The sequence below is a fragment of the Tasmannia lanceolata genome, unplaced genomic scaffold, assembly GCF_043159265.1.
Source record: "Tasmannia lanceolata isolate RefF3 unplaced genomic scaffold, GAP_Taslan_0.1 ptg000008l, whole genome shotgun sequence".
Classification (NCBI taxonomy): Eukaryota; Viridiplantae; Streptophyta; class Magnoliopsida; order Canellales; family Winteraceae; genus Tasmannia; species Tasmannia lanceolata.
The window spans coordinates 15,726,064-15,747,693 of NW_027518685.1; the positions used below are offsets into that span (position 1 = coordinate 15,726,064).

General features: G+C 36.5%; 1 protein-coding gene across 1 annotated transcript; it reads left to right on the forward strand.

Moving 5' to 3' along the window:
• Positions 1 to 2,833: 2,833 nt before the first annotated feature.
• Positions 2,834 to 21,127, forward strand: LOC143884547 (phosphatidylinositol/phosphatidylcholine transfer protein SFH8-like). The gene is made up of 15 exons (XM_077388174.1): positions 2,834 to 3,041; positions 3,122 to 3,237; positions 6,787 to 7,087; positions 12,229 to 12,328; positions 12,524 to 12,790; positions 15,168 to 15,245; positions 15,526 to 15,627; positions 15,775 to 15,824; positions 15,981 to 16,080; positions 16,286 to 16,381; positions 16,513 to 16,629; positions 17,463 to 17,595; positions 19,585 to 19,991; positions 20,726 to 20,800; positions 20,898 to 21,127. The coding sequence occupies exons 2-15, from the start codon at positions 3,204 to 3,206 to the stop codon at positions 20,916 to 20,918; spliced, it is 1,881 nt and encodes a 626-aa protein (XP_077244289.1). The 5' UTR covers positions 2,834 to 3,041; positions 3,122 to 3,203; the 3' UTR covers positions 20,919 to 21,127.
• The last annotated feature ends 503 nt before the right edge of the window (positions 21,128 to 21,630 follow it).

Genomic DNA, 21,630 nt, shown 5'->3' on the forward strand with positions numbered 1-21,630 from the left:
TAAGCTAAACTCAAAAACAAAAGAGTAGAGAGAGAGAGAGAGAGATGGCTTTTATTTAGATTTTTGTTTGACAGCCTGCACCAGACTTAACAAAAGGACAAAAAAATATGAAGACACTCTTCTCAAAGATTGCATTAGTAATTCAGTGTAATTTGGCATGGTTAATTGTATTTCAATATTTTTATTTTTAAACCTGGATAATAAGGAATTTGCAATGCAATTTCACGGAGAGCCATTTAACGGCTCACTTTTGCACAAGAGGACAGCCACCTCAGATGATTTAAATGAACAAGACAATGTCTGCCAAAAGGTGAGCCATTTTGGCTGTTCTCTATTGCAAAAGTGAGTGTATGTGCCAATCAAACCCACTTGATTTTTCAAACGTCAATTACATTAGCCTCCCTTCAGTCATTGATACACTGTAGCTGGGTGTTCCACGAAAAAAGAAGAATAAGACAAATGTCAAATAAATGGTTGAAAAGTTGAGGTGCATTTTCAGCTACCATTCCTCTACCTTGCAGCTAGCATCAGAATTTCTATCTTGGTTTTCTTTCTCCAATTTAATATGAATTCACCATAATTAGCTAACTAGAATGGAAACTCCATTTTGATTTAGTACCATCCCAATAAATGAGATGTCTCGAGTAAAAAGCCAAATGAGTAACATGTTTCTTCTGTCTGCTAAACATTCGGCCATGGCCCAGTAAATGAATGGTTTTGATCGCCCAATCAAATGGCTCCCCCCACTATACCTTTAAAACAGTGATGGGACGGGCCACCCAACAAACAATTACATTTTCTCGATTCTTGTGCGACCGATCTTTTTTATCAGAGAATCACGTGGCGAACACCTACAATCGTTCCGTGATAATAGATTGTGCAGAGATTCTCTGACATTCTTCCGAATTTCTCCGATACGTAACTTCACCCCGTATAGTCGCCCTCTTACCAGCCACCATTTATTCCATTCCTCCAATTTTTAGAACCCTTTCTCACTACTTGTTCTCTTATAGTACGAAACTACCCTCGCTTTCGTAGTAAAAATTACTGACGAGGGAAATCATACCACCATGATGACTACATGGAGGCTTCGTATGAGAATTCCCCCCCGCCCCCACGCTCTTAGCCATTAACGCCCATAAAAGCTCTGAAAAGACAATTCGTGATTAATAAATGAGGCTCTGCTTTTATTGATCTACTCAATGAAAAATTGATATCGGTTTTGTTTTTGGTGCATTAATCGTTTCAGTAACGGTTTTCTGTGGAACTGGGAACGATTCAGTCTAATAAAAGCCGGAACAGTTATCCCAGCCGGTAGTGGCATTGCGGTAGTTTTCATTAATTCCCTATCTTCCTGAAGTAATACTAGGAAGTACGAACGAGATTGGACGTCTAATCAAATCGGGACAGTTATCGCAATAATAGTGGTATAGGTGGAATTTTCATTAAATTGTAGTTTATAATATTTTTTGCCTACTAGTAAATAGTAATACGTGCAGTCAGTCAGAACATCTATTCCGATTCCTATTCCAATTTCACTGGAAACATATAATGGAATCAAATTTAAATAATAATTTAATTCGAAAACATTTTAATAAAAATTTAATTTCTCTAAACAAGAAAATATTGGCAATGCTAATTAAGAAGGCGTTTGATGGCTTGGTTATTAATCTCTAATTTAATTAATTAAATTTTTTTTTGTGTAGGTAAACTAGGATTTAATCTCGGACTTCCACGATGAAGAACAAAGCCTTGATTATTAAGCTGGTAGCTCAAATCCCCTAAATTAATTAATTAAAATGACGGTAACACAAATTTTCTTCCTTTTTAAAGCTAGAAGAAAAGAAAGGGTTGAATGTTATTAACCAAGTTAAAGAATCCACTTATTTTTAATGAATTTCAAAATTAGGTGACCAATGAAAGTTGACTTGAGAATTAGCTGGATGGGTTGGTGGCACCACCCCTGTTCATTTGATATTTTGATTAGTGTTGTAGGTTTAAGTAAGGAAGTAATTAAGTTGTCCGGAAGGAAAAAGATAACATACTCCCAATTCCCCATTGGGAAGTGATATTTACGACCCTTTTCATCACCAGAGACACCCAGCGTCAGTGTATCAATGGCAAAAAGGGGGCTCATGTACTTTATGTCAGAAAAATCTAGAGGCTTTGATTGCAAAGTATACTGGCAAATGGGTGTCCCCGGTGGGGCGTAAATATCATTTCCCGTTCCCATGTCTTTACTTATCTTTTTTCTCTTGATTTAATAAGAAAATCAAACAGATTAAAATGGCTTGTATTTGGAGGGGTGTTGAATGTACGAAATATAGAAGTGGAAGTAAAAGAAAAAACATTCCCAAAACGGAACCCAACGTTCTAATTGAGGAATGGAGGAATGCTTCAATTATAATCCAACCCAATTAGGATCCTAATTGGGTTCGTTGACAGGCCTAACGTTGACGAAAAACGACACAACAAAGGTAAAGAGGCCAGAAAAGGGTCACTCCCCTTGCATTACGCATGCACCCCACTTATTATGTGATTTGACGTCAAAAAGCGTTAAAGTTGCCCACTGTGCAAGTATATCAGGGGGGCGCATACGGAATGAGGGGGGGAGTGAAAAGGCTTTTAAATATTATCACAAAAGTCAAGCAAAAAGGTTCCGTCTCACGCCGAAAACCAAAGAGAAGCAATAAAAACTTAGCGCCGGAGAAAACTCGAGAGCTTCCCTGTCAAAGAGGTTCTCTTCGCCACGTGTCAAGAACTTAATATCTGGGCCCCACAGAACCAAAACATGGGCCCCACCTCAGTAAAAAGCGTCCAACAAATAAACGCTTCGTAATTCGCACTAATATAATACTCACGCTCCTCCTCCTCCTCCAAACTCCCGATTTTTCTAGATCTCCCTCCTCTTAAATCGGCGATTTACTCGTCTTCTCCATCTCATTGCATATTCCAGCTGAAAAAGATTGTCTGATAAACGACTTAATCATCCTTCATTGATCGTCGATCTGGATTCCTCTTCTCTTTACGAACCATTTGAGGTATTTTTCTAGCTTTTTGAGGCATTCTTCTTTAGATCTGTACGTTTCTAATTTTTCTAGGGTTTTTGTCCGGAATGCAGGTTTTTCTAGGGTTTGGTTGTTTTTTCATCATCTTTTGATCGTCAGGCCCTGAATTTCTTTTACCCATACGAAATTCTTAACATGTCGGGCCCACTCGATCGATTCGCTAGGCCTTGTGAGTAGTTTTCAATCCAACTGATTTTATTCTGATGTTTTTGGATTATATTGTAATGTCTTATCATTTGATTTAGAGATTTGCTTATTACATTTCTCTATGCTAGGGTTTTGAGTTTTTCTTTTTTTTAAAAAATATCAACTGTAAGTAGGAGAGATTGGGTTAGCTGTTGTGATTCCATGAAATTCATTAATAGTTTTAATTTTTTCCATGGAATATAGATCTTAAATTTTTTAATAGATAGGGAATTTTTATTTTTATTTTTACTTTGGATTTTAGATTGCACAGATCCAAGGCTTTTGTTATCCTGATGCAAAGACCAGCATTAGCTTTGTTTAGTCATTATAGGTGATAACAGTAAAATAAAGCTGGGGTTATTTGGGAAATCCCCATTTTTTTAGAACATTGGGTCATGTATTCATTGATAGATTTTCTTTTTCTTGTTTATGGGTTAAGTTGGGGGATAGATTGTTAAATCTTTACTGTGCAGTCAAAGGTGCTTCACCTGGGTTTTTTTTTTAGTTTGAGCTTGGATTTCTTAAGCTATTTCGGAATTTGATTGCAGCTATCTTGTTGGTTTGGTGTTTCCAGAACATCGGCCTGTTCTCATCAATTTTGAGTTTGCATTTTGCTTCCTAGAATTTGGATGCTACCCATTTTATGTTATGAGAATGTTTCTATATTCAATAATTTTTATTTTTTTTTCTTTTCATTTCTTTTTGCTTTCTTTGGTGTGAATTTTTAATGCTCTTGGTTGGTTGGTTGGATGACTGACAAGTCTCGGCAATACTGAGACACTATAGGTAGTTATGTTGAACATTATCTAGCAGAACCTATGAGGACTCCATAGTCACTGTCTTAGTTGGTAGAACTACTTTATTTGTTCTGGAATATTTTAGTGGATTGTCTACCTGGCTAAAATATTCATACAAGTGCTGAACATGCCCTTCCCGACTTTCTACTTGATAATTTACCTCCGATGATGATCTACAAAATACTCATTGTGTCAATGCATAATGATTTTGAATGACAAAGCAATTAGGCAACTACTGATCGTGATGGAACATGTCAATGCATAGATTCCAAAATTTTAATTTTACGTCATTGGGTCAATCCAAGGATTGAGTTCCATTGACCGTTTAAAGTGCTAATCAAAACCATTATTATACACTAACTTGCAAATGCTGTTCAATTTTTTGTTTGTTACAGTTTAAATTTATACACAATAAATTGCAGTTATTTCTGAACTTTCTTAGTCATAAATGCAACCTGCAGTTTTATCTTCTAGGCAATGTTTCATTGAGGAATCCCTGTATGTTAGTGATATAGAAGCATTGTAGTATTGAAATATGATAAATCTAATGATGGATTTTATACGGGAATGTCACAATTTGTCAGCTCAGCTCTGGCATTATATAATGCTCACTAGAGGTAAATCCGGTAGAACAGATTACTGTCTTACCTCTAATAAATCATTTATGAGAATACCTCATCGACTCACTATTACAAAGGAACATCTGAGCTGCTTTGGTTCCAAGTTCCAACTTACACTGGGGTCGATGTTCTTTTTCGCATGAAGTGGTAGGAATCCCTTGATGTAGTCTCTTGTAGTTACACGGATACTATATCATCCTAACACATGAAAAAGTGAGCAGTTTTTCTCTATATATCCTTTTTTATCCCTTATTTTGTGACTACCTGATGATGATAATCGTGTAAGGTACATGAATGTCTTCATATTAGAGCATTATAATATATAATCTATATGCCTCCATTGACAGTTGGATTTCTCTCCACATGATCAAATCAAATTTGGACTGGTTAGGCCTTTGATTGTTGGATTGCTCTCCACCTATGATTTGTGGACACGGACATGAATGTCGCGTGTCGACACTGACACAGAGTGTCGGACATGGCAAACCTCCTAAATTTAGAAACGGGGACCGGCTAAAATAGAAAGTATATATAATCATAATTTGTCTATATGGATTTGCGTGTCGAGTGTCAGCTAAATCATAGCTCTCCACATGATTCATAAGTATATATGTATAGCAGAATCCTTCATCTTCAAATTTTTCATAAGTATATATGTATACACACACACATGCATATATATATGTGTGTGTGTGTGTGCACACGCGTGCGTGTGCGTGTGTGCGCGTGTGTGTAGGTTTTAGGAAATATATATTTAAAATTTTAATTTTTAATTTTTAAAATTTTATTTTATTTAAATAATATCGAATCCACGAATCTTACTTTTTTAATGTTTACCGAATCCGACATCTCGAATCCGTGTTGGATTCCGACATGCGATGCGAATCCGAATCCATGCAACACAGACTGGATGGCTGGAGGCCGTGCAGATTGCATAGCCTGCTTCCCACCATGTGAACCGTTTTGAGTGAAATGATGATGCTGATTGCAAACAGCCCATGATATCATGGACAAGGACATTGTCGTCGTGTCCGACGCATGACTGGAGTGTCTTGCACGGGTCTGTTATATATTTTTGACACTTTAACCTTGTGAAATATTTAAGTGACCAAACCTTAAGAGGCATCTAATCAAGCCTAATAGAAAACAAATCCATAATGAATCGGATGAGTGAGATGAAAGGCTAAAGTGTACGCAGGCAGAATAATTGTATCTAGTTCAGTTGCACCATTGGCTGCATGGTTTATGCTGCTTTTATGCATTTGAATGGTCTATTTGTTTTAATGGTGCATTGAAGATGCATGGACAAACACATGCAGAATGACATGAACACCCAGTTAGATAGAGTGTTGATTCCACATGCACCATTCCTGGATATTGTTTTCCCAAAAAATATTCCTAACTGAGTAGGCTCAATTCAATCCTTCAAAAAAAAATGTCTCAATATGATCAACAGGGTAACAGCATGCATGATTTTGCTTACAGTGACTCATTTCATGTTCTGCTTGTGGGGTCCCTTTTTTAACTTCAGCATCTGCACATGAAGATTTACTTCACTGCCTACAGTTGGTCCTTTCTGGTCTCTGTCTCGGTTACAGAGGGCCTAGTTTTATATTTAGGCTCGAAATGGGTAACAGCTGGCAATGTTGAGTGTCAATTTTACTCAGCGCGAGTGCAGCGAGGCTACCAAAAAGGATATGAAATTCATATTTTATGTCAAGGGGCTTCCTCATTTTGATGTTTGATGACTGGACATGATAATACTATGCTTGAAGCCTGTGATTCTGTTTAAATCCCTTCTAGAACTTGCACATTCTTTTAAAAAAAACTTGCACATTCTATGGCAGAAGATAATTATCATCTTTGTATTGATAGAAGCTTTATACTTAACACTAATCAAAATCATTTCATGGCATATGAGGTCTCATAAATTCGACATCGCACTAGTTGTCACTTGGAAACTAAATAATCTGGATTCATAGAAGTTTGATTTAGGCTTTATTATTAGAATGAATATAGAAGAGTTACTTCAAGAACACAGCTTCCATAAAGACAGTGTTAACTTAAACTGTTTATCATTTAGTAGTTCGTCCTTAACTTTGTAACATATTACAGGCTTTGAGGGCTTCTCTAGTCATGATGAAAGAAGAGAAAGGAAATCTGATTTTGAAAATTCAGAAGATGAGAGGAGGACGAGAATTGGGTCACTGAAGAAGAAAGCAATACATGCATCCACTAAATTCAGGCATTCTCTCAAGAAAAAAGGTAGGAAGAAGAATGATGGTAGAGTTATTTCTGTCTCAATTGAAGATGTGCGAGATGTTGAGGAGCTTGAGGCTGTTGATGCATTTCGCCAAGCATTGATTTTGGATGAACTGCTACCTGCAAGGCATGATGACTATCATATGATGTTGAGGTACCTTATCTTTGTACTTCCTCTCTTTAATTTGCCTTTTATCACGATGCATCTTTTGGCTGGTTTGTAGCAGATATCCTTGTAAAATTAATCCATTGTGGAAATTTTGATCAAGTTGCTGATACAAAAGACTTCTCATCATTCTCACTGCTCGGCTATATTATCTCTAAGATAGTTTTGAGAAACTTTCTTTTATATTGGGAAATATGGGCCTATATGTGAACTATTGCTATATAAGTTTATGTGAGAATGGATGTTGTACTGCATGTGAAGTGCTGATATAAAAAGGTCTGCCATGATCCTGAAAATGTGATACCTATTAGACAGACCAAAAGCCAATACATATCAGCAATATGTATGGGCATTGGCTATGGTTGGACAATGCAATATGAACTTTGTGGTTAAAAAATGTAGACCGGATAAAAATATTAGATAAAGTGAGAAAGAATAAGTACTACATTTAAAAAAAAAAATATAACATATATTCTCCTGATAAAAATATTATATAAATTGAGAAAGAATAAATACTACTTTTAAATATAAATACAGTATATATTTATAAAATTACTTTTCAGCAGTACAGTTGACGCACAGTGTTGTTTTATATTACCCATCCAAAACTTTGATACGTATTGAGCTATAACACATTATTTTAATCCATGCTCATATATCTATATTACATACTAAGCATGTTTCTTTCCATGTGTCATTCTTCTTTTTCAAGAATAGTTTTATTTGGAAAAGTTTTTCCCTTTACAATCCGGTGCTATTTGGTCTGTTTTTTCGAATTTGAGTCGAAATGGCAGAACAGCTCTCTCTTCGTGCATAGTTAGTCAGTTTTTTAATGTGACGGGCAGAAAATCTCAGTTTTTTAATGAAATGGGCTGAAATTCTCTCCCTTCATGCAAAGTTACAGTTTTTAAAATTTCTCCTGCGGCACGGTTCTGTTGAAATGGGAGCAGTTACGTGAGAAATTTTCGCTTCCTGCTCCTAACATTGTGACACTAAAACCCCCTAATTTCTCTCCACTTAATCGGGAAAGATCTTGATTGAGGCGGAAATCTCTGCACGACGTACGATATACCCCTCTCCCTCTGTTATAACAATCCTAATTCTTTCCAAATGCATCTCTCCCCAAGCCTATTGAATTCGTGATTTAAATAACCATTGAATCCTCCCATTTGGAGAATCTAAATCTTCTTCTTCCGTTCCTTCCCATCACTCTGGTGTTGAGGTAAGCTTCCGATCAAACTTTCTTCTATTTCTATCTTTATTTTTTCTTAAACTTCCATGCTTGGTGGACAAGAAGCGAACAAAGGTACCTCGCTTGCTGTCTTCCTCAGGTTTTGGAAGCCCCATACAAGCCTAGATATCACTTGTAGAGGCATAGGCCGTTGATCATCCATCACCAGAGGGTAAGCGATCTTGCCATTAGCCCTGCATCTGGAAACCTCTCCTTCTGCTCCACCTCATCGTCTACTGACTCCTCCCGTACACCAATCGTGTGTATTTACCCATGCACGACCAAATCTATTAATGATGGGGGTTTGAAACTTGTTTTAGATTTATTATTATCCTCCCATACTCCACCTTTTCTGCCTTCGCCATCGCCGGGTCAATCTTTAGGACCCCAGTGGATACTCCCAAGGCCACTAACATTTCCACCAACCAAGCATATAGAAGAATGCCATTGAAATGACACCACAAGGATTTGAAGGCCATCCCCTTGGTCCAGCTTTCCAACTTGAGAAGAAAATGGAGAAGAGTTTAATCCCTATACTTCTTGGGTTGCTTTGATACTACATCTGTCGATATGAAGCTTATCAACCACCCCCTCTACCTCTGCTCTATTTCAGTGATTGTAGGCAAGAAACATAAAACTCACTGTCACTGAATCCAACTTTGGGCTTCCTCCATGGACTAGTTATTACGCCCACTTTGCATCTCTGTAACTAGTTTCTTCTCATCCATAATCAAGCCCACCTCTACCTTCACCCTTATTTTGTTTCCCTCCATCTTCCTCCAAGCTTTCCTTCCTAAGGCCGCTTTTGCATTGTTGCAATACAACTCAACGAAGCCTTTATCCCATACTAGTTGGGGTCGGCTAATGAATCCTTTAGAAAATTTTCATGAAGAAGGTGAAAGGATCTACCCGGCTCAAATTGACTAAGTCTAATCCTGACACTAGTTGGGTTCGTCTACATGGATCATTTTCTTCCATTCTCTCCTATCAAAGGTCATGTTCTCTGTTATGTTCCTAGCCCTCAAGTCTTTCCTCACTGTTTCTACGCAAGTTGTTTTCGATCTGCCCCTACGTCTTTTTACTCCATCAACTTGGCACCAGTCACTTCTTCTCAATGGAGCACCCAAAGGCCTACGTTGGATATGCCCAAACCATTTTAAGCGTTTCTCTCTCATCTTCTCCTCAATTGGTGCCACCCCCACCTTTTTAGAAAATTTTGCATTGTTGCTATCAAGGTTTTGAATTTCGATTTCGGTTTCCATTTCGGTGGCCATGAAAACAAAAATGTTTTGGCTTTGGATGGAAATTTTGATAAAAATTCTAGAATATCACAGGAACGTATGGAAACATATGCAAATGATAGAATTTTAAGATTAAACCTAAAAAAATGTTAGGATAAGCATAAATACTCACCTAGAAACCATCACATAAGCAAGACAACCATACATAATGGTTTGACAACATAGCAAACCTAGTGACGTGTGCTATCGTACATGTTTAGTAATTCATTACATACCACAATTCTCATGTAATTTACGTAAATATTTATATGTAGTACATACACCACATTTCGCATGCAATTCATATAATATAATTATGTAACATATACTGATATGGTATGATACACTTACGATCTGGGTTTCAGTATGCATTTCTGCTTTTGTATGTGTTTCGGTGGGGATGGAAACAAAAACATTTTGGTTGTTTCATGTCGGTTTCAGTGGAAATTTAAAATCATGATTGCAATGACCATATATGACATACCAAGTCCAGAGCTGCCAAGACTTTCATGATGCTGGTTCACGTGGTACTGAGGCTGTGCATGACATTTCTCCCATGATAACCTAGTTTCTGAACGTCGCTTCTTGACCCATTTTGCATTTTTTGCAGAATTTGCTGAAACGGAAATTGATGTACCAGCATCCTAAGCACTTCTAGTCACCAATCCCCCATCCTGGCAATGCCCCTAGTTGCTGAATAATGGATTTTCACCTCTTTCTTCCCATCGCTGCCTCCCATGCAGCCTCTGTTCTTCGCTGCCTCATTTGTTCACCCAAGCATCTTTCCTCAGTAATGATTGTTTATTCTCTCTACCATGTTCATTTTCTTCAAGGTCTCTAGAAATTTATGTAGGATTTATGCAAATCCAGAGTCTCAGGAAATTATGAACTTGTATTCAACAAATAAAAAAATTTAAGTCCATAGACTCTGGAGACAATGTTTCAATCCTAAAAGGAGCCGTTCAACTAACCACCCCTGCGGATTTAAGAAACATCGGGGCATGCACAGATCCCAAACAAAGAAGAGCCACTTGCCTATCACCCAAGAAGTCAGTCTCTAATCTTATAAGTGAAGAAACCGCTCCATTATTCTATGGAAGACTGAATCCAAAATTCTGTAAGCCTATCATCTCTAAGATCAGGGCAATACTGGCTGGTTGGAAGTTTTCTCTCGGTTGCTGGAACACTGGAACTCAACTTGTTCGCTCTGTGCTTAATTACTATGAAATCTACTGGTCCGCAGTCTTTTATATCCCAAGGGGGACTTAAGAAAAGATTGAATCCGTATCTCAAAATTTCTTTTTGACTGGTTCAGGGGATAACCACCGTAATCATGGGGTCAATTGGAACATTGTGACTCGGCCTATTTGCGAAGGTGGGCTTGGCATCCACAAACTTGTTGACTGGAACTGCAGATTTAAGAAACATCGGGACATGCACAGATTCCAAACAAAGAAGAGCCACTATCCTATCACCCAAGAAGTTAGTCTCTAATCTCATAAGTGAAGAAACCGGTCCAATCTACCCATCAATGAAATTCTTAGCTATTGGACCACATAACATATCCGCCAACTATCAGCAAGTCAATAAGCTCGTTCAGCACAATAAAGTCAGAAACTTCTGCTTAAAACATTGAAACATTGTCGTAGAGATTCGAACTCTTGCGGGGAAACCCCACGTTCTTGACGGGCACACGCTTTAACCATTCCGTGAAAGCAATTTTTCTGATAAGATAAAGAAAACTAATTTTATGTTTGAAATGAAACTTATGTAAAATTCTCATCAAAACTTATCCTAACATCTAAGTGTAATTTTGGAAGAGTTTAACATGCCTTTTTTAAAAAAAAAAATGGAAAGAGTTTAACATGCCTAAATGTGTAAAGAGTTCATAATTTGCCAAAACTTGTAACCCTAATCATCCATTAAGTCCTTAACCTGAACTTAATGAAAATCCCATTTTTGTTGGTTCGAGATGCCTGCCTCATATTCTATTCATATAACCAGTGTTTCAACTTTTCCCAAGATGTTGATTTTAATCCTAGTGGGGTGTACAATTCAGTTAGTTAATTTTATTAGTTCTACGCATCACTTTTTCAGAAAATGCAAACCCCAAATTTAATGCTATTGGACACATATACTGAGTACCTGTATTCAAAACCAGTCAGAGCATAACTGGCCTTTTTAGCTGGGTCGTTGGCTTGGTAGTTGTGCTGGGCAGTTTGTTCAGTTTTATACCAAAAAAATAAAAACAGGTTTTAAGTTTTCCTGGACTGGTGAATGACCTAGTTTGGTTGAACCTGGTTGGACTGGCAGGTCCAGCTAATTCTATATTGATCGTTGTGACATAGGAAGAAAGCTTTGCTGTGTCATCGTTTTCTAGTTATTCATGGCTTACTTCATCAGTTTTTAAGTGTTCAGAGTTTCCGTTGTCTTAGCATTTTGTATTACTCTTTTAATCTGTCATACTGGTGCATTGGGTCAGGTAATTTTCCTATGAAATTCCGTTTTAGCCAAACCATTCTGTTGTGTGTTGTGTGGGGCTTTAGCTTGTTTAACTTTGTTTAATAACTTCTCATGCATACTCACACTTACATGCCCGAGGAATTGCTTGATTGCAGATTTTTGAAAGCAAGGAAGTTTGATATTGAGAAAGCAAAGCACATGTGGGCTGAAATGCTTCAGTGGAGGAAAGAGTTTGGTGCTGACACGATTTTGGAGGTAATTTCATTTGATGACCTACTTGCATTTTTGGAATGGTTATTTTTAACTAGTTTTGAGACCCTCCTTGAGGTAATCCAATATTCTCACCAAGTTTAGGATCCCTTTCATCTTTTAGCCTGTATGTCGGGAATTTTGATTTTGGCTCATTTCTTGGTTTATTGATATGTTCACTGACATTGATTTTTTCATCAGGATTTTGAGTTCAAAGAGTTGAATGAGGTTTTACAGTACTACCCTCATGGTCATCATGGTGTGGATAAGGAGGGAAGGCCGGTTTACATTGAAAGACTTGGAAAAGTTGATCCCAACAAACTAATGCAAGTGACAACTATGGACCGCTATATAAAATACCATGTTCAGGAGTTCGAGAAGAGCTTTGCTATCAAGTTTCCAGCTTGCTCAATTGCCGCAAAAAGACACATTGATTCGAGCACAACAATCCTAGATGTTCAGGGTGTGGTATGTCATCTCTTCTGTTTGCTTTAATCCTCAAGCAGCTCTTCATTGCAATTTCTTTATATATATGAGAAAACGGTTTCTACACACAAGTGTAGATAAGTTATCCACACACTAGCTTAAAATACAGCAGAGGCCCACATTGTTTTGGTGATCCAAACCATTCATTTGATTGGCCCTCACATAGATATGGTGTCCACAAAAAATTACCTCCATAGGATCATCCTAATCCTTTGAACCGTGGAGGCAAAAAATGGATAGATTTGTGAAGGTTTATACACGTCCATTTTGCCTCCACAAATCGTAGGGTTGGGATGATCCTATGGAGCTGATTTTTTGTAGACACCCTATCTATGTGAGGGCCAATCAAATGAATGGTTTGGATCACCCAAACAATATGCCCTCCACTGTATTTTAAGCTAGTGTGTAGATAAGTTATCTACACTTGTGTGTAGAAACCGTTCTCTCTCTCTCTCTCTCTCTCTCTCTCTCTATATATATATATATATATATATATATATATATATATATATATATATATATATATATATATATATGAGAAAACGGTTCCTACACATATGTGTAGAGAGTTCTCTACACACTAGCTTAAAATACAGTGGGGGCCCACTTTGTTTGGGTGATCCAAGCCATCCATTTTAAAGGCCCTCACATAGATAGGGTGTCTACAAAAAATCAGATCCATAGGATCATCCCAACCCTACGATTTGTGGAGGTAAAATGGATGTCTTTAAACCTTCACAAATTAGTTCATTTTTTGCCTCCAAAGTTCAAATGGTTAGGATGATCCTATGGATCTGATTTTTTGTGGACACCCTATCTATGAGAGGGCCTTAAAAATGAATGGTTTGGATCACCCAAATAATGTGGCCCCCACTGTATTTTAAGCTAGTGTGTAGATAACTTATCTACACATGTGTGTAGGAACCGTTTTCTCTCTCTCTCTCTCTCTCTCTCTCTCTCTCTCTCTATATGTATATATATATATATATATATATATATATATATATATATATATATATATATATATACATACACTAGTAAAAAACCCCGTGCGATGCACGGGCCGGCAAATAACTGTACGGACCACGTCATAGGTTGATCCAAACCGTCCATGTGATGGAACACAACATAAATAGGTTGTGCCCCAAGAATCATTTCCATAGGCTGATCCTAGCCGTCCAATCTGTAGAGGTTTCCATAATTCCTCTTAAATCGGATGGTTAAGATCACCCTATAGATTTTTCATTAAAAAACCATAAAGGAGGGGGGTAAGATTGAAATTATGTGGCTTTAATGGGTGCATTTGTTAAAAAGCATAAAGGAGGGGGTAGGATTGAAAATATGTGAGTTGAATGGGTGCATTTGTTAAAAAAAAGTCAAAAAAAGTGATGTGTAATTCTCATAGAATTTTCTAAAAATTCAAAAAATTCTCTTCTTTTCTCTTCTCTTATATAGTACTAGCCCTCCAATCGATAGATGTTTCCATAATTCCTCTTATCTTAAATCGGATGGTCAAGATCATCCTATAGTTTTTTAATTAAAAAACCATAAAGGAGAGGTGGGTAAGATCGACATTATATGGCTTTAATGGGTGCCTTTGTTAAAAGCATAAAGGAGGGGGTAGGATTGAAATTATATGATCTAATGGGTGCCTTTGTTAGAAGCATAAAGGGGGGGTAGGATTGAAATTATATGAGTTGAATGGGTGCATTTGTTCAAAAAAGTCAAAAAATGTGACGTGTAATTCTCATGTGATTTTCAAAAAAATGGAAAAAACTCTCCTCTTTTCATCCCAGCTTATTGTATTATATATATGAGGAAAATGATTGTGAGCTTGAAGCTCATATAGCTTATATGAGCTTGAGGGCCCAAACACATGGGTCCCACATTTTTTGTGGTGATCTAAACCATTCATTTGCAAGGCCCCATCATAGATAGGGTGTGTACCAAAAATCAGCTCCATTGGATCATCCTAACCCCTCCAAAAGCTAGGGCAAAAATGGGCAGATTTGTGGAAAATGATGTCTGTCTATTTTGCCCTCCACTTTTGGATGGGTTAGGATGATCCTAGGGAGCTGATTTTTTTAACACACCCTATCTACGTAAGGGCCTTTCAAATGAATGCTTTGGATCATCCTAACAATGTGAGCCCACATATGTTTGGGCCCTCAAGCTCATATAAGCTATATGAGCTTCAACCTCACAATCATTTTCCTCATATATTTATTATTGGAATATTAATAGATTATTTTTTTTGAATGGTAATATTAATAGATTGTTTTTTTTTTTTTGAATGGTAATATTAATAGATTATTGTTCTGCTTTCCCCATCCATTATATGAAATATATTTGTTAACAGAGCCTAAAAAACTTCAGCAAGACTGCACGAGAGCTCATTGTGCGGCTTCAGAAGATTGATGGTGACAATTACCCCGAGGTACGTACTTGAGTGCAATACATGAGTGTTTTGTTGCCAGTTAAGGCTCTGTTTCTTTCGACGTAAAATGGACGTAAAATTTGTTTTATGTCTTAAAAATGAACATAAAACAAATTTTATGTCCATTTTTACGACGAAAGAAACGGAGCCTAAAAAAATATATGAATTGTTTTGTTTGATTCAAAACCCAAAATTATTACATGTGTTCAAATTCACATCAGAAATGTACATTTAGTTATTTATACTCTTTTCCTATAACTTGGGAATTACACTGCTGCAGACATTGTGCCGAATGTTTATCATCAATGCTGGGCCTGGTTTTAGGCTGATCTGGAACACAGTGAAATCTTTTATTGATCCCAAAACCACATCTAAGATTCATGTACGAAAGGGAGTTTTCCTTATATCTTATTTTAACTAATTATTATTCATTTTTTCTGTAGTTTTGTTTTTGAGTGAGAATTTTGCTGGAGCTACTGAGAAGGTTTTTGTAGTATGAGTTGTTGATATGTTTCTAAAATTGTTTCAGGTTCTTGGAAATAAGTACCAGAGTAAGTTGCTTGAAATAATTGATGCTAGGTAATTATATCCGCTTATTTTTTAATAGAATTTATCTAGATGCCGCTTAAAAAAGCATTTCTCTGGATAATGGAAGTGATAATATTCAATAAATTTATAACTGTACCAAGTTACCAACCATTCTCAAAGCTTCTATCATTTCTTGGATAACTCCAGTGAGTTGCCAGAATTTCTCGGAGGTGCTTGTACCTGTGCAGATCAGGGGGGTTGCCTTAGGTCTGATAAAGGTCCATGGAAGGACCCCACTATATTGAAGGTTTTTTCTTTCCTTTTGTTATATTAATTGCTTGTGTTACTCCAAATGCTAAATAGGTTTTTTTTAGGATTTTTTTAATTTTTCTCTTCATCGAATTGAAAATTTTCTAAAGGATTTTCATTAGCCAATCCCAACTATTTTGGGACAAAGACTTAGTTGAGTTGAGTTCTCTTCATCGAATATGATGATTTCTATTGGCATGCAGATGGTCCTTAATGGTAAGGCACGGTACACTAGGCAAATCGTGACTGTTTCAAACAGCGAGGGGAAGATCACTTATATTAAGCCACATTACCCAGGCGTAAGATCTTTTGATAATATTATTTGGTCAACATCGTAAAAGGATCACATTTTAATTTCAGTACATCTGATTTCTGTTAAGATTGCTCCATTTTTTTAGAAGGTTAATTTTGTTTCTTTTGGTTGGACCAGATAAAGGGTGGTGATACATCCACCGCCGAGTCTGGTTCGGAAGCTGAAGACATTGCGTCTCCAAAAGCATTGAGGAATTATATTTCACTTCCTCGGCTGACTCCTGTTCGTGAAGAAGTAAGTCTTTATTATTTTTATGGGATTTGCTAGGGACAATCGCACAAGGCATTTCGCGGACCGGCTGTTACATGAGAGAGAAGCCACATGGGCTCAGATTTTGTGTTATTCATTTAATTCATCCTATGTGGCTTCTCATGCAACAGTCGGTCTGCGAAATGCCTTCTGCGATGGTCCCAAACAAATGCCTCTTTTTATTTGACATTGATATTTGAAGAAAGTTAACCGAGTTCAGTTTATTGAGTAGAGTAGTGTGATCTTGGAAGAATTATGATTTGTTCAACCAATAATTTAGTGCATGCAGAAGCATGTGCAGGAGATTATTTGAAACTTCATCCTTTAAACATCGTCATTACTTGAGTTTAACATAATTTTGGTTTGAGTGTTTGACGCTTGTTACCTGCGGAATAATAGTCAAGGTTTTAAATTTTGGTTTCGAGGTTAATTTCGGACCCCACCGAAACTGAAATTTCAGCCGAAATCCCGAAATTTCGGCCAAAATTTGGTAATGGGGGGCGAAATTAATTTCGGTTAAAATTTGGTAAAGAATTTAAAAATTAATTTTTAATTGAAATTTCGACCGAAATAAGTTACATTTCACCGATTTCGGATTTCGCCCATTTCGATTTCGGTCTTGGGCGAAATCTGAAATTTTGGATTTCGGACGAAATTTAAAACCTTGATAAGAGTTATTATTATTATTTGTATTTCCGGAACTTTTTTATTTTTATTTTATTTTTATAAAAAAAATCAATTTCATAAGTGCACTTGTGGAAGTGTTTACAGAGGCTTTGATGTATCTCTTTGATGATTAGTTGTGATGAAATTTGCAGACTAAAATGGCAGGAAAAGTGAGCAACATCAATGGCTTATCCGAGTATGATGAATATGTTCCCATGGTGGATAAAGCTGTGGATGCAGGATGGAAGAAAGAAGCGTCCCTTCAAAAGCTTTCTACCTTTAAAGGTTGGAAACTTTAGTACTGATTTTTTTGTAGACTGATGCTCATATTCTATTGCAAACCTGTTTCCGTGGTAAAGATTAATTAATCATTAAAATAGGGAAAATGTTTGACTGGGTAATATAAGAGGTCAATTTATTTTGAAAATAAGAAGGAAGATGGGATTTGAAAAATAAAGAGAACAACCTGTCTTGTGTAACCTTTTTCAGATTTTCCCCTAAACTCTGTCTTCAAAATCTTCTGAACTCTCAGCCTCGAACCCCCTCTCACGTGGTTTTCCTATTATCACTGAATCTCTCACTTAGCGTCTGATGATTCAATTAATTTCTAGCATTCTTGGTCTGATTGACTTCAGTTTTTTCCAAAAACTACTTCTCAAGCCTTTATCATTATTTTATTTTGTCTGTAACTCTCTAAAATCTAAACATGTCACTCCTAAAATCATCCCATCAGTTTCTAACTTTCTTGTTCTCATTGGCTTTGGTGTTGTTAAGTTTCTGATGTCCTAAAATCTCTAATTTTCCACAAAAGTTGTCACTCTGCCCTCATAGAACATTCTTAATTTCTCTCCCATTTTAAAACTATTTCCTAAAATCATTCTGGATAAATAAGCTTGTCTTTAAAGTAAAAGGTATATATTTCATATTATTAAGAAAATAAATGGAAAAGGAGCATGCATCTAAAAACTGCGATGTTTATGACTATTGAGATGAAGATTGAAAAAGGGATGTGCAGAAATCATAAAACACCCCATCTCCATTTAACAGGTAATGCGGTGATCAAGATTTTGTTATCTGAAAAGATAAGCACTTTATATAATAATTTTCTTAAACCCTGAAAAATACACCCCCTCTACGTTTAACAGGTAATGCGATGATCAAATCTTTTATATCTGAAAAGATAAGCACTTTAATTTACTTATTACATTATTTGTGTTTGTAATAATATTTGTTCGATATTACATTATGATAATGCGGTGATCAAAATTTTGTTATCTGAAAAGATAAGCACTTTATATAATAATTTTCTTAAACCATGAAAAATAGACCCCTCTCCGTTGAACAGGTAATGCGATGATCAAATCTTTTTTATCTGAAAAGATAAGCACTTTAATTTACTTATTACATTAATTGTGTTTGTAATAATATTTGTTCGATATTACATTATGATATTTATATAGTTCAATGTGTTTATAGGGCCATATATTTTTTTTCTGTCACCCTTGGTGCTTCTTGCCACTTGGTTTATTAGATCTTTGGTGTGTTCAGTGCTTTCATGAATTCTTATTGATTTTATTTCTCGGTATGTTTTTATATTATAAAGACTGCCCTATGTGTGTCAGTGCTTTCATGAACTCTTATTGATTTTAGTGCATGTTGTTCAACCATGCAAATTTAGTTTTTGGGAGTCTTATAAATCCGGTATATCTATTGCTTGATCGGGTTTCAACTCTCTTGAATTCAGGATTCTTTCTGAAATTTACTGTCAAATTTAAACTCTACTGGAGCTGGGTAAATTTTACTACCATATTCAGAAGCATGTTAAGACTTAAGAGTACATATGGTTTAAGTTCCATTTTGTTTTTCTCTTTAAAGTACATATTTGAGTGGCAAAATCTTGTGTTCTTATTTCTTTCTTTTTATCTATTTATTTTTATTAATATTATTATTTTGTATGTGTGTGGGGGTCTTTGTGTGTGTGTGGGGGTGTGGGGGGGGGGAATACTATAGTAAAAGCAGATAGGGAAAAAACAACGAGAAAAACTACATACAGGGCAGAGATTGCTCCTCAACTAAATATTCTTTTGTAACACCATCTTTGCCCCTCAATTAGATCTCATGATCTTAATTCACATTGATTTGGATATTTCTTTTCTCATTTTTTTCTATGTAATGAATATGGGATTATATTTCAGACATTATCCATCCTATTTTTTTTATTTATTTTGTGTTTAAAATGTCGGTCTCACAGTATTAATAAAATCTTAAATTCAGGGTCATTTCCTAAGTCAGAATCACATAAGCCTCCAGAAGGAATTCGTGCTCAAATTCTTGTGGTGATGATGACTTTTGTCATGACCCTCTTCACTCTGCTTCAGTCGGTCACTTATCGTGTGGTGAAGCAGCTTCCCAACAAATTATCCGAGTACAATCAAAATGACCACCCTGTCCTCACACTTGACCCACTGCCTAAAGAGGAAACACGCCCCCCTTCACCTGCTCCTGGATTTATGGAGGCAGATCTCTTATCGTCTGTACTGAAAAAACTGGCTGAGTTAGAGGAGAAGGTTGACACTCTTCAAGCAAAGCCATCTGAGATGCCCTCTGAGAAAGAGGAATTGCTGAATGCTGCCGTTTGCCGTGTTGATGCTTTAGAGGCAGAACTCATTGCTACCAAAAAGGTACATATTTTTATTTTAATTAGTTTCTCTTGCAAGATATAATCCTTTATTTTCATGCATCTGTCTATATGTTCACCAACACAAAAACTTGTGATATTTCATACCCATATTGGGTGTATGCCAGATACGGCACTAAACCTGCTTTAGCTCTTCGAGAATTTTCTTAATATGCATAAAGTACCTTTCAGAATGTATGTAGGCATTTCTGCATGTGTCATGTGGTTAGTCATGAGACCTACATGCATGTGTTCATTTATTTGTATCTATCTTTTATATCATTGTATGTACATACAAATATGAGCGTGCAGAAGTGCAAGTGGGGGCCACTCTTTCAATCTCTTAGTGCTTGGAATATTGTAAGCCTCCAATATTTATGGCCATTGAATGGATGGTTAAGAAATTAACAAACAACCACATTCAGTCATCAGAGTAAACCTCCATAAATCACAAGCCTGCGATGACATAATAGGGAAGCATTTTTTGTGTGTGCGTCCATAGTAAGCAGATAAATGGTTTGGATCATTGCATTGAACAAGTGGCCCCTTGCACTTCTGCCCTCTCATATTTTTTTATAGGCAAAATATAACCATGCATCATATAATTCCATTCATTAATGCATATCTGCATCACATAACCACGTTTCATTTATTTCTGCTTGTGAACATCTCTTTCTGTGTGTGTCGTATATACTTCTCTACTGCTTATACCTATGTATGCATTTACTTCCTGAGCAGGCTCTTCATGAAGCTCTAATGAGGCAAGAGGAACTGCTCGCTTACATAGATCGGCAACAAGAAGCCAAATTCCGGGTAAGTCAGACAAGATCCCCTTTCTTCTACTTAAAGAGTTTCATTTGTCAGCCATGAGAGTGATGGGAAGTGATCTGACTCTTTTCATGTTTTACAGAAGAAGAAATGCTGGTTTTAGAGGAGAGGTTGCGCCGACCCATATGCCCCCCTTTCTGATCTCTGCGGTTTGTACTTATTTTTGAACTATGTTTGAAAAATACTGATTTATTTTACAACAAATTTTATGGGTTTGATCTGGTCCTTTATTTTGAGAAACGGTCTATGGGAATAATACTATGTCGTGGTACATATTTTGTGCATTTAATATTTCACCCTTGTTAGTGTTTCTACCTTTGTTTATGCTTGGACTCCACATGGGGATGTGTACATGAAATAGAAATTGATCTTGTAGACCATCAGGTGATCCTTATGGTATCATTCTCGTACCGAACAGACATCCCATCTGTACAAATAAAAACCTACAAAAATCAACAGTTTATTCCAAATGGGGCTTGATAGATTGGAGCTAAGATAGTTCAAACACCTAGTAACATGTATGGTTGTGCATGTCTTATAATTTAGCATACCTAATTTCGCATGTAATTCATATAAATATTCGTACGCAATACATGCACCACATTTTGCATGCAATTCGTATTAAATATAATTATGCAATACATATAAATGTAATACACCACTATTACACTTGTGATTTTGGTTTATGCATTTTAGCCATTTTGGCTTTGAGTTCGTTGGGGATAGAAACAGAAATATTTCGGTCATTTCGTGCTGGTTTCGGTGGATATTTAAAATGATGACCTGGGCCTAATATGGATCCTTGATTGTAATGT

Coding starts and splice junctions, on each gene's coding strand:
- LOC143884547 (XM_077388174.1), top strand. CDS start 3,204: ATGTCGGGCCCACTCGATCGATTCGCTAGGCCTT. Junction 7,088..12,228: donor GACTATCATATGATGTTGAG/GTACCTTATCTT, acceptor GCTTGATTGCAG/ATTTTTGAAAGCAAGGAAGT. Junction 12,791..15,167: donor TCCTAGATGTTCAGGGTGTG/GTATGTCATCTC, acceptor ATTTGTTAACAG/AGCCTAAAAAACTTCAGCAA.